General features: G+C 43.6%; 1 protein-coding gene across 4 annotated transcripts in view; it reads right to left on the bottom strand.

Moving 5' to 3' along the window:
* Positions 1-12,992, bottom strand: part of UBN1 (ubinuclein 1) — a 40,057-nt gene that overhangs the window by 18,065 nt on the left and 9,000 nt on the right. For all 4 annotated transcript variants that reach the window (XR_012913477.1, XM_012743690.3, XM_012743692.3 and 1 more), the window contains exons 3-8: positions 10,300-10,386; positions 9,759-9,854; positions 9,260-9,394; positions 8,466-8,569; positions 7,346-7,784; positions 487-557 (exon numbers count right to left, since the gene is read on the bottom strand). Coding sequence is in view for 3 of the 4 variants with exons in the window: in XM_012743690.3 (XP_012599144.1) it covers positions 487-557; positions 7,346-7,784; positions 8,466-8,569; positions 9,260-9,394; positions 9,759-9,854; positions 10,300-10,386 (932 nt within the window). In the remaining variant the exon portion in view is untranslated. The remainder of the gene's footprint in view (positions 1-486; positions 558-7,345; positions 7,785-8,465; positions 8,570-9,259; positions 9,395-9,758; positions 9,855-10,299; positions 10,387-12,992) is intronic.

The following is a 12,992-nucleotide window of genomic DNA, read 5'->3' as shown; positions in this document are numbered from 1 at the left end:
CTTGGTGGTCTAGCAGAAGTGCCATGGCCGAGGTACATGAGCACTAGAAGGAGTAAGCACAAGAGGATGACGACCAGGGACACTGAGGAGCACGCACCTCAATGAGGAGAGCAGGCCCCCGAGGCCACCAAATTGTCTCTCATTCTTCTGGATTCTCAGAGACAGGCAGGCAACACTCTCTCTCTCTCTTCTCATTTCATACATGCCAAGAAATCCTCTTCCAACAGGCCATGACTATCATATATAGTGTTCTAATAATGCCTGCTGCCTAAGATTAGGAAGGTCTATCATTTCTGGGGACAAATATTTAGCATCCCTGTTTGTTTTGTTTTTAAGAGACACACAAGAGTAAAGCCACATTAATCCAATTCTTCTTTTATCTAATTGGTGGTCACCTTTATGGAGTTCAATTGTACTCCTGTTCTCCCCTGGCTGGCTCCCCCCGGGCAGAGTAAAAGCAGATACAAACAAACCAACAATACTCACTCTAATAGGATTCCATTAACATCCTGGGTGAAGAACTTCTGTCTGCTCTCTCCCTCGGCAGCTCTGGCAGCCTGGTTCACAGCAGACAGTAACAGCTGTTAGTGCACTTTCCCCACACATCCCTCACGCTCACCCACAGGCACAAGAGCCGTTACTCCGTGAAGAGCACCTGTCAATAAAATCCTCACGACCACCTTTCCCACTCTGCCCTAATCCCAGATTAAGTTCACCTGTGATCAGTATGCTCTTTTCAAATGCTGCTACATCTGTGGTCTATCCTTCCCAGGACTTAAAACAGCATTTACATAAAAGAAAATCACACGCAAATGTGATGCAGTTGGTCAGAGGCCAATCCAGCCAGCCACCTAACTCCTGTGCCCACATTCTATCATAAACTGCACCATGATTGGGATTTCCACACACTTACACTAGGAAAACAATCAAGAACTTTTACCCAGACATTGGAATAACACACCATACTACCTATTAACACAAGTCTATAGGAGTTTAATACATAGTCTTCTTTTGCTTTCCATGAGAACACAACACCCTGGAGAGCAAGCTTACAGACTCCTGCAGCAGCCAAGACACGGAGACAAGTCTGAAAAGCAAACCCTGAGAGTCTACACCAGTGGTTCTCATACTTGGCTGCACCCTGGAGTTACATGGGCAGCTTTGCCTATCCCAGACCTATCATATCACAATCTCTGGGGACGAGGGCAGGAACGTGCACTCTCTACATGTGGCCCAAGCACCAGTACTTCTTTGAAGTAACCCTGGTGAGGCTGATGTGCAGAGAGGGCTGGGAACCACTGATCTCAACCCAAGAGCTGCTGGTCTGAAGGCTTTAGGTGAAATAAAATTTTTGAAATCAGACTTGATGTATAATAATGACAGCAAACAAAGGTGACAAGGTGATTAGAACAAAGGGCTAAATCTTGATCAACCCCTCTGCAACCTGATGGAGGTTACAGACTGCTAACCTCCATCAACCCCTACTTGCCTTCCTCTCCTTGCATCCTCTGGGGTCCCTTTCAACCTCTCTGACTGCTCCACCTAAGCTCTTGACCAGAACTTACAATCATCTCTAAGTAATTTCCAGTCACAGTCACCCCTTGGTATACTCACGGGATTGGTGCTAGGACCCCTACGTATACCAGAATCTGAGCATACTCGAGTCCCACAGTGGCTGCTGCAGAATCCAAGTATACAAAAAGTCAGTCCTCCAGATCTGTGGTGCCCAACCCACTGCGCCCCTCCAACCTCTCCCCCATCTGTGGAAAAACTGTCTTCCATGAAACTTAGGAACTGGGGGGCCGCACAGCAGGAGGTGAGCAGCTGCAAGTAAAGATATTTACAGCCACTCCCCACTGCCTGCATCACAGCCTGAGCTCCGCCACCCCCCACTCACACCAGGTTCCATGGAAAAATTGTCTTCCATGAAACCGGTCCCTGGTACCAAAATGGTTGGGGACCACTGCTCCAGATTATGCCAAATCTGCGTATAAGTGGACCCATGGAGTTCAAACCCTTGTTGTCCAAGGGTCAGCTGTACTTCTGTGAATGGATGAACCCCTAGTACGCAAACTCAGCCTAAACCTCTCCCTCCTATGTTCTCCAATTCTAAAAATCACACTCCAACCTCCTTAAATCCATCCACTCCCTTCTTTAGAACCCATCAGTGGCTCTTTCCAGGCCTAGAATCAAACCCAAACTCTTTCACGTGGTTTTAAGGGTCCTTCTAGGATCTGGCCCAGCCATCCACCAACTCACCCACCCTCAGCTCTGCTACCTGCCTTGTTGTGAGGCCATCTTTCCCAGGGGGCTGGCCAAGCCTGCTGCCTCCAGGCCAATTCTTACAGGCTCCCAGAGAGCTTCTTTTACCTCAAGTCTGGCTGTCCACCTGACCATCCACTTAGCTCTCCAAACATCACAGAGCTTATATCATTCTGCTTTGTCCTACCGTCTGCTGTTTCCATCTCTGCTGGTCCACTTCCATAACAAGCTCACGAGGACAAGAACTGAATCTCATTCATCGATATTATTTCCCCAGCTGCCTATCACATGACAGATACTTAGTAAATGCTGAATGAATGAATGGATGAATGGACAAATAAATCAACAGCACTATAAGGCGGCACACCAGAAGAAGAAAAGCTTAATACCAAACAAACAAAAATAACTTGGAGAAGATGCAGAACTCAAGCGTCCAAGATCCTCTCGCTAAAGGACAGCCTGAGATGAAAGGGATGAAGTGGACAGATGGATAATGGAAGAAAGAAAGGGAATGACTTTTAATCCATTCATGGGACAATTTCTTACACTTTCAGAAGCATTCAGAATTCTACCGTGGCACTTGGAAGGTACTGGAATTATATTAGTCTGACAGAAAACAAAATGGAGTCATTATTTTGCTTACACTTATACGGATGGTTATAAGATCCAGAAGCACCTTCATATTGATTCAATCTAATTTTTCTTTTTTTTTTTTTGAGACAGAGTCTCACTTTGTTGCTTAGGCTAGAGTGAGTGCCATGGCATCAGCCTAACTCACAGCAACCTCAAACTCCTGGGCTCAAGCGATCCTCCTGCTTCAGTCTCTGGAGTAGCTGGGACTACAGGCATGCACCACCATGCCCAGCTAATTTTTTCTATATATATTAGTTGGCCAATTAATTTCTTTCTATTTATAGTAGAGATGGGGTCTTGCTCTTGCTCAGGCTGGTTTCGAACTCCTGATCTCAAGCAATCCGCCCACCTCGGCCTCCCAGAGTGCTAGGATTACAGGCGTGAGCCACCGCGCCTGGTCTTAATCTAATTACTTTTAACATGTATTTCAAAAGCCCCATTGTTTGTCGGACCCATCAACAGCTTAAGTGTCCAATCAAATTTTATTTTTGGATAGTCATTTCTCCAATACTTCAGAAGCTTTCTACCTATACAATCTTCAAAAAGATTTTTCTGAAGCCTTTTGAATTGCATAGACAATATCTCTGAGGGTCTGGTTTTATACTGAAGATAATTAGTCGTCTACTATATTTTTAAGTAAATCTAATTAAAAGAGCAATTGGATACATATCTGATAGTCTTCCAGAAATAAGTGAGGTCCCTCACCCATAAGAAGACACTCTTGTTCCAGGAGGTATATAAATTAATCAACCCTAAATTAATTAGGAAATGAAGTCAAACACCCCAATCATGCTGATTTATAATAGTTCCAACAGCCTTTTAATGAGCTGTTTTATTATAAGAAAAGCTATTATTGCCTTTTAGCACCTAGCTAAAAATTGTATATACTGTACCTGTTTTTGCTGAATAGAATGAAATCTGACATGACTTTGTTTTTAAAAAAGATCAAACAAGTTGTTTGCTTTTTCCTACCATCATTCTCTTTGGATCAACCCTCCCTGCATTTCCTGCGATGTATGAGTTCTAACTATACAGAAGGGCAGAGTAGAGGAGAAGGTGGCATAGGGTATCTGCTTCATTTCTGTTCTTAGTATTGTCCCCGTTTTATGCCTGACTGAGAAGACCAAAATAGGCCTGGGTCATCTGTACAGCCCAGGCTGAGTAGCTGCCAGACTACAGTAAGATAATGCCCCGAGAGGGCACTGAAACTGAGCTTTCCCAGCATCCGTACTTCTAACAACTAAGACAAATGATGCAATCAATGCACGTTAACAGAAGACAGGGTAAGACCATCAAATTGCTGGATTCCTAGGGGCCCATAAAAATGTATAGTACAAATGAGTAAGAAATGAAAAACGGGCTAACAGGAGAAGAAAACAGTAAACATAGGCCGAGGGCGGTGGCTCACGCCCGTAATCCTAGCACTCTGGGAGGCCAAGGCGGGAGGGGGGGGGGGATCACTCAAGGTCAGGAGTTCGAAACCAGCTTGAGCAAGAGCAAGACCCCATCTCTACGAAAAAAGAACAAGAAAGAAAAGAAAGAAAGAAAAAGAGAGAAAGAAAAAGAGAGAGGGAGGGAGGGAGGGAGGGAGGAAGGAAGGAAGGAAGGAAGGGAGGAAGGAAAAAAGGGAGGAAGGGAGGGAGGGAAAAAGAGAGAGAGAGAGAGAGAGAGAGAGAGAGAGAGAGAGAGAGAGGGAGAAAGAAAGAAAGAAAGAAAGAAAGAAAGAAAGAAAGAAAGAAAGAGAGAGAGAGAGAGAGAGAGAGAGAGAGAGAGAGAGAAAAGAAAAGAAAAGAAAAGAAAAGAAAAGAAAAGAAAGAAAGAAAGAAAGAAAGAAAGAAAGAAAGAAAGAAAGAAAGAAAGAAAGAAAGAAATGGGCCACCTAAAAATATACCAAAAAAACAAAACAAACAAACAAACAAAAACAGTAAACATAGCATGGGCATCCACCAAGGCATCCCTCTTGGAGGACCTCTTTGACATGAGTAAGTTTTCAAAGATATTTTCTTAAAGTTTGGTAGACTGCAAAATAGGACCATAGTTCCTCTGTGGAGAAATTGCTCCAACCCAGAGAAATACACTCTAGCTCCCCAACCCTTGGATCTGAGCTGCTCCTGTGACTTGCTTTGACCAAGAGTGCTGTAAAGTTACGGGACACACACAACCTCTAAGGCTAGATCTCAAGGGCCCTGTGGCTTCCACCTTTACCCTTCTTGAGATGCTGCTGAGACTGCCATGCCCTGAAGAAGGCCAGGATGACAGACCAGAAAGATGCCCTGCCAGGATCCAGCCAAGCTGCCAGCTGAATGCAGCCACGTAAGAGTGAGCCCGGACAGGATCAGGATAGGATCCACCCAGCCAACCCAGGGAGGAGAAATGAATATTGAGTCAAAGCACCTGGCCCTATTATACCTATTAATGTGATATATTAATATGTATCACATATTAATACATGTAATAAATACATGTATTATATCTAAGGCCAAGATTTAAAATCTAACCAATGTTACTATGAAAATAAAGGAAATAAGAGAAAAACAGAAAAAGAAGGGGAGTAAAAAATAAAGTGAGAAGCACATAACACTGTCAATGTTACAGTTAAATACATAAAGTTTAATTTAAATTTTAAAAACACAATGTCCCTTTTAAGATCTAGGATAGGGCTCCTTACTAAGGATCCAAATATCCAGGTGTGGCTTTTGGAATTATATGCAATTCTTATGTACAAATGCATTCTTTCCCTGGGAAGACTATCTTTCCCAGCAGATTCTCAACAGGATCTGGGGATCCAGAGCACTCATGCACACATGCAGGAGGGCTGCGAGGGCTCCAAGTGCAAGGTGCCCTGGTTGCAACAGAGTACCTAGGGACCCTCTGGGAGAGCATTAAGTAAATTTCTAGAATAAGCCTCCTTTATATTGCAACCATTAAAAGTGATGAGGGCTTTATAATAGTATTAAGTGAAAAAAGCAGGAAACAATTATTCACAACTATAATTACAACTGCATAAAAACATATACACAGAGGCTAGAAAGGAATATGCAAATTGAGATTGTTTTTAGACGTCAGATAATAAATCCCATACACTTTCCACCCCATTTTCCAAACTTTCTTAGTGCTATTATAGGAGAAGGGCAAGGTGAAGACTTAAGTATCAACTTAATACTTGAACATTGTATTTTCAAACCAGAACAGCAGCCTCTCCTGGTCAATCCCCACCAGGACCCAGGCCCACCTTGTCTGTGGGATCCAGAACTCTGCCATTGTCATGCCCAAGAGCTGATACTTGGCAACCACTGAGGAGGGACAACTTGCCAAACAAGGCAATCCAGTGCGGCTTTCTTGCACCACAGCCTAGCACTGTTTCTGGTTATACCATTTCAGTGCCACTAAATTTGCCCGTATCTTTTCCAAGAAAGTGAAACAGTATGTAATCAGACAAAAACACAAGCTATGGTGGGACTTATTCTTAGAGCAAATATAGGAGAGTAGGCTCAAACATGCCAAGTTCAGAGTCAACTCCTTCCACCTCAATGTCATATCAAGATATACTCTGATTCCCTGACATGGCACAATTCATTTAAATCATTACATTCAAATAGAATACTTGTATGTCCAACACTGTGCACAAGCTAACAAAGATAAACTAGGAAATTGAATAAGATGTTTTATTTGCTTTGTATATTGTGTTCAAATATTTTTTGGAAGTGAGAAAATCATTTGTAGCAGTGGCTGACACTTTACCCTACTCTAAAACACAAGGGATATTATATATAACAGTGATTCTGAAATTCTATGAGAATCACTGGTTGAAATCTTACAACTATAAAGTACAAAAGCCACTGGAGCTACATTACAAGTCATGATGCCTAAAGTAAAATGTTATTTTAACTGAAAGGTGAATGTCATCACAACTAATGACTCACGTGTGGCTTATAGTTATAAATACAGCATTCGAAGTCAAGGTCCTTTTCATTTATCACAATTTAGGCATTCCTGTAACCACTGCCTAACACTGATGACACACAATGCAAGGGTGGCGATAAAGTATATACTGCGTGTGTAACTCACATGTTTGCAAACTTTTGTGAATTTTCAAAACCTTAAAAAGAATACCAAGAAAATGAATCTCTGACTCAATCGCCTACTGCCAACATCAGTGTCAGTCTAGCACACAAAAGATACTATGTAGAAAATAAAACCGCCAGGCAAAAAAACAGAAAAATCTCCCTAGAAGAAAGTAAATTTTCCAGAAGTGAAGAAGTCAAGAAAGGCCTAAAAATGATGCCCGACAGACACAGCTTACACTGCTTCCTCGCTCAGGATGAGCAGAGAGCTTGGAAAAAGCTTACACGTTAACGGCCAACTCACTACAGATTTCACACAGTGCAGAACCAACGTCAATCTGCCCGAACCGCTTCCCGGAAAGCCCAGCCACACCGTGTCACCATACCTGAGCCAGTTCCTTAACACGCTTCTCCAGGGGTGCTGGCAGGCCTTCGGGGAGAGAAGAGGGCTGCCTGAATTCCTGGTCCAATCCCGCCCCAAGGGAATCGCTTCCATCATCCATGTTACGGTAGGGGCTGCCTTCTGGAGACTCACTGAGCAGCTGCTCCAAGTCCAAATCAGTCAGCGAGTCCACGGCAGTGGCCGCCTGGAAGATATCGTTGTCAGAAGCGGAGCCAAAGAGCGAGAGCAAGGGGTCGGAGGTGCCCTCCAATTCCTGCAAGCCCTGAGCTTCCACAGACGAGACCGCTATAGGCTTATGCTCCTCCACCCTTTTCTTCTGAGCCTCTTTCTCCTTCTGAAATTTCTTTACCATCTCTTTAATGCATAAAGTCCCAGAATACTTCTTTTTCTTCTTCTCTTTACTGGCATTGAGGGCTGTGAAGCTGCAAGCAAGAGGGAAACTGGTTACTCAAGCTGCAGGACACCTCCAAAGGGAAACTGTCCCAGGGCAATGGTCTCTTGGAGAGCCTCAGTCACAGTCCACCCTGTTATCACTCCTCCCTCCTCTTGGCATATGGAGCTCCTTCTTGCTGAGACCAAAGCTTGAGAGTTAATTCAGGTTAGCAACACAGTGTCACATAATGCTAAATTTCCGATGGCTTTTTAGAAACCACTGCCAGGCTGAAAAAAAGGTTGCAAGGGGTGGGGGAGAGGGGAGCAAGAAAAGTATTTAAAGGGAGAAAGCAGGAGCAGCAGACAACAGCAGCAACTTGAAGAGCAGCTGGGGTGAGACCAAGAGAGGAGAAGGAAGCATGACCACAGAAGACAAAGGAAACGGCAGAGACAGAAGGAGAACTGGGACAGGGAGAGGAGTGCCCAAGAGAACGAGAAACATCAGCAGTCACACAGTGACAGAAATAGCTGCCAACACTGACAGTGGAACTATCTGACACACAGAGAGGTGAGCGTCTATGCCCGGAATGGCACTGCGGGAGGTGTGAGGAGCACAGGAAGGCCAGGCCTGCTGCCTCTTTTGAAGCTGTGGGGAGGAGGTGAGTCAGCTCCCAGGTGTCCTGCCCTAACAGTTCAGACTTTATCCTAGCAAAGAAGCTGCTGCCTCTCACCCGGCTTTGGAAAACTTGGACTTTTTCGATTTCTTCTCCTTGTCATAAGTGTCATCTTTTTTCTTCTTCTTTATCTTCTCACCACCTTCCTTCAACTTCCGCTTCTGAGAATTAAAGACAAGGCACAGTTACACGGCTCCCTAACTCAGGGAGCAAGTGCACTACACAGCACTGGCCTTGCTCCGCCCAGGGCACCTCCTGAGACCTCTCTTACCTCTTTTATGAACAAAAGCTCTCAGAGATCAGTCCCTGGACCACACACCCACAGCATTCCCACTGATAGTGTCTCCTAGAAACACTGAGACAACAGTGGCCATCCTGAAGCCTGAAACCTTTCCAGTTTGAAATAAGCTACATGTAGGCCCTATCTCTTGTTTTAAACACACAGGCAGAGGTAGACAGATTGTAAAACATACTCATCTTAAGGCTGACTTGTTTTCAGAGGGATGACAGCCCTGGGAACTGAAGTCCTCTACATGTCCACAGAAGAGGTCCAGCAAGGGTGGTGCATATTCCCTCACTCCACACCCTTCACTGCTCTCGCCCCACCCTGTGACCACCTAGAGAAACAACCCCTGCTGAGCCTGCTGGGGTGTCACATGACGTGGACACCACGACCAAGAGCTGAACAGAGCCCTCAAGTTCACATCTCCTCGTTACAGCACACGTGGTGCCTTTCCACCAGCCTCCTGAGCCACATCCTAAACCGTCGCATATTCTGGCGAGTCACCTACTGATCTGATAGGGTCACAGCAAAAAGCATTTCTGAAATCCAAAAGCGAGCACGTTCTAACCTTTGGAGATTTTTTCTTCTTTTCTTTAATGAAGTCATCTTCAGATTCTGATGCTTGTCTAAACTGCAGGGTTCCCGAGTTAATGTAAAATCCTCCATACTTTGTAGTCAAAGAAGCAGGAACAAGCTCATCATACTGAAGGAGGGGAAACAAACTGTCAGTTCCAAGTTCTGGTTCTATATAGTCCAAAGGTACAAAGCAGGTCTCAAGAGAGATGTGACTATGTTTCTTTATCATACTTCCAACAGCATGCTAAGCCATCCTTCTGGTCAATCATGAAATGTCCAAGCTACAAGTGTTTTGGACAGATCTGGTTATCATTTTCAGATGAGGAAACTAAAGGCCCGGATCAAGAATGTCACTTCCTCTCTCATCAGTGCTGCTACTGCCTCATGCTAGGAAGAGGGCAAGCCCACTCCGACCCCACCAACTTCCAGCCCATCAAAAATAGGAGCTACAGAGGTGGTTGTGATAGCGTGCATTTTCATTAACTACTTACCGCCTCAGAGTTATCGATGAAGGAATCAGATTCATCATAACCATACCCCATATCAATCAAGTCCTGTATTCGGTCTTTTCTACGTTTCTTTCCACCCTAAAATTTAAAAGCAACAGAACATAGCTTTTTGATAAATACACAGAATTGTTGCCTTGAACTTCATCAGCTAGTGATTAAACCCTATAACACACCGCAACAGTCTCTCTCACACTGTCCCTCCAAATACTCCTTCCCTAAAGACCTTTCAACATAGCACAGATGTTATCTGCATAAAATGGTCTCTCATGCTTCATACCTACACATTCTCTCCAAGGCAGGTAACAGGCCCTTCTTGTTCATTTGCTCAGCACCACACACAGCTCTACCACATGCCTTTTCTGTACCTCAATGCATTTGTTTAACAGCTACATTCTGTTCTAAGCTCTACACTTATTTCCAGGTAAGTGGTGATTACATGATATTCTACTAAAGGAACATGGAAATGTCTAAAAACCTCTCCCACCCAATGAGGTTCTTTTGTTGCCCAAGAGAGAAATCTTACATATTTTTCTTCAAATTTCCGGGCAAGGGCTTCCACTTTATGCCTTTCTTTTTCTTCGTCATTGAAAGGATCTGAGAGATCTTTCTTCTGTAAAGAAACCATTACACAAAAAATAAATCACAAAATAGTCCCGCATTCCTATTCATAGAACATTTGCTGAGTACTCAACACGTATAAACTGCATAATAGAAACTGTTTTTCAGGCCAGGCACAATGGTTCACACATTCTGGGAGGCCGAGGCAGGAGGATCGCTTTAGGTCAGGAGTTCGAGACCAGCCTAAGCATGAGTGAGATCCCGTCTCCACTAAAAAGAGAGAAAATTAGCCAGACAACTGAAAATAGAAAAAAATTAGCTGGGTGTGGTGGTGCACACCTGTAGCCCCAGCTACTCAGGAGGCTGAGGCAAGATGATCACTTGAGCCCAGGAGTTTGAGGTTGCTGAGAGCTAGGCTGATGCCATGGTACTCTAGCCTGGACAATAGAGCGAGACTGTCCAAAAAAAAAAAACAAAAACCCAGCTGTTTTTCAGAAAAAGGTAGGATACATGCTTACATCTAATCAGTGTCTATCTTAATTATTAAAAAAAGTAAAAGTTCCACTCATGTAATTCAGCAAAACTTGATTCAATGCCTACAAACCCCCACCACAGCACAAGGGACTGTAAGGCTTCAAACACAGCAAAGAGCCGTTAGTCAGGGGTGCTCAACCTCTACACAGCTGTGATCAGTATAGCTTTCCTTTGGAACCCTAAAATTTACTTTATGCATTTAAAAACATTCTAAGGCCAGGCGAGGTGGCTCACACCTGTAATCCTAGCACTCTGGGAGGCCGAGGCAGGAAGATTGCTTGAGCTCAGGAGTTGGAGACCAGCCTGAGCAAGAGCGAGACCCCGTCTCTACTAAAAAAATAGAAAAAATTAGCCAGTCAACTAAAAATGAAACAAAAATTAGCTGGGCATGGTGATGCATGCCTGTAGTCCCAGCTACTTGGAGGCTGAGGCAGGAGGATCACTTGAGCCCAGGAGTTTGAGGTTGTTGTGAGCTACGCAGACGCCATGGCACTCTAACCCAGGCAACAAAGGAGACTCTGTCTCAAAAAAAAAAAAAAAAAAAAAAAAACATTCTAAGAAGGGGTTGATAGGATTCACAAGACTTCCCCAATAGCCAATGGCTCAAAATAATTAAGAGGCCACTGAATGTAGTGCAAGTTCTTAAGTGCTGTTCTGCCTTACTGTTTAGAAAAGTGCTCTGAACCTGCATCTCTCTCAGGGCTGCCAAAGTCAAATTCAAGTTCATGGCACTCCCTATCCTTAAAGGTCTATCATCACCCTTTTGTCTTCCCAATATCCATACTCATTCCAAATATTTTCAGTCTTCCAAAGTTTATTTCTATTCTATAAGCTCATTCTTGCATTTTTCTCACCAAGTAAATTTTCTAGAGGTGGGCCTTAGCTTCTTGAGCAAGGAATCTTAATTTTAATATTGTACCAAATATGTTTAAAACTTCAGGACAGACCAAAAACACTAAACATTGAATGTTTTTTGAAAACAAAACTTTCTCATCTCATCCTCCCATATCTGCCTACTGAAATCCCACCCACCTACAAAGTATCAGTTAAATGATTCATGGTATATACATAAAATGGGATATTACAGAACAATATATAATGAACATACAAGTAAGTGGTATTTAAAACATGTGCTTATCTGTACAGATCTTCTAATTTTTCTACAATGATCACATTTAACTTGAGTGGTTAAAATAATTTTAAGAAATTCCAATCTTGGCTGGGTGTGGTGGCTCATGCTTGTAATCCTAGCATTCTGGGAGGCCAAGGCAGGTGGATCATTTGAGCTCAGGAGTTCTAGACCAGCTTGAGCAAGAGCAAGACCCCGTCTCTACCAAAAACAGAAAAAATTACTGGGCAGGGTGGCACATGCCTGTAGTCCCAGCTACTCGGGAGGCTGAGGCAGAAGGATCGCTTGAGCCCAGGAGTTTGAGGTGGCTGTGAGCTAGACTGACACCACGGCACTCTAGACAGGGCAACAGAGTGAGACTCTGTCTGGAAAAAAAAAAAAAATCCCAATCTTGAGCACCACTGGATTCAATGTGTAATCATTAATGCCCTGCAAAACAGTAGTCTTCCAACAACTAATATTTCCTGACTGTATGAAGATCCAGCTCTGTCCAAACATGGCATCCAGGATGTAAGCTCTCTTCTGTCCAAGCCCACTAGGGCTTGTATTTGTTCCAGACTTAAACGATGACCACACCACAACTTCTGTTACCTGTGTTGGTACAAGTCTCCTAAAACATCTACACTACAAGTTGCTTTGGGACTGGTACAGTGTCTTCTCCACCTTTGTAGAGTCCTCAGTGTCTAGTACAGTGCCTTCATATTGTAGGGATTACATGACAAGTTAATTTATACACAAATGTGTCAGATTTAACCATACTTTTAACACTGTAGAGTAGATCCACAATTTAGGAGCTCTGAACCTAAGGTCAGGAATGAATCCCCTGAAACTGGATCCAAAGTTCTATGTGCTCCATGCATTTTTCTACAATGGAGAAGGGCATCTGGAGCCCAAAAAAACATAAAATCAGAGCACTGAGGTTCTAATTTCTGAACTAGATTTTCACTAAACATCTTCTGATTTGGTTTGAGCCTATAAATAACCTATCACTGCCA

This window comes from Microcebus murinus, chromosome 19 (genome assembly GCF_040939455.1).
Source record: "Microcebus murinus isolate Inina chromosome 19, M.murinus_Inina_mat1.0, whole genome shotgun sequence".
NCBI lineage: Eukaryota > Metazoa > Chordata > Mammalia > Primates > Cheirogaleidae > Microcebus > Microcebus murinus.
The sequence above is the reverse complement of the archived record's forward strand: the minus strand, read 5'-3'. Positions and strand labels throughout refer to the sequence as shown.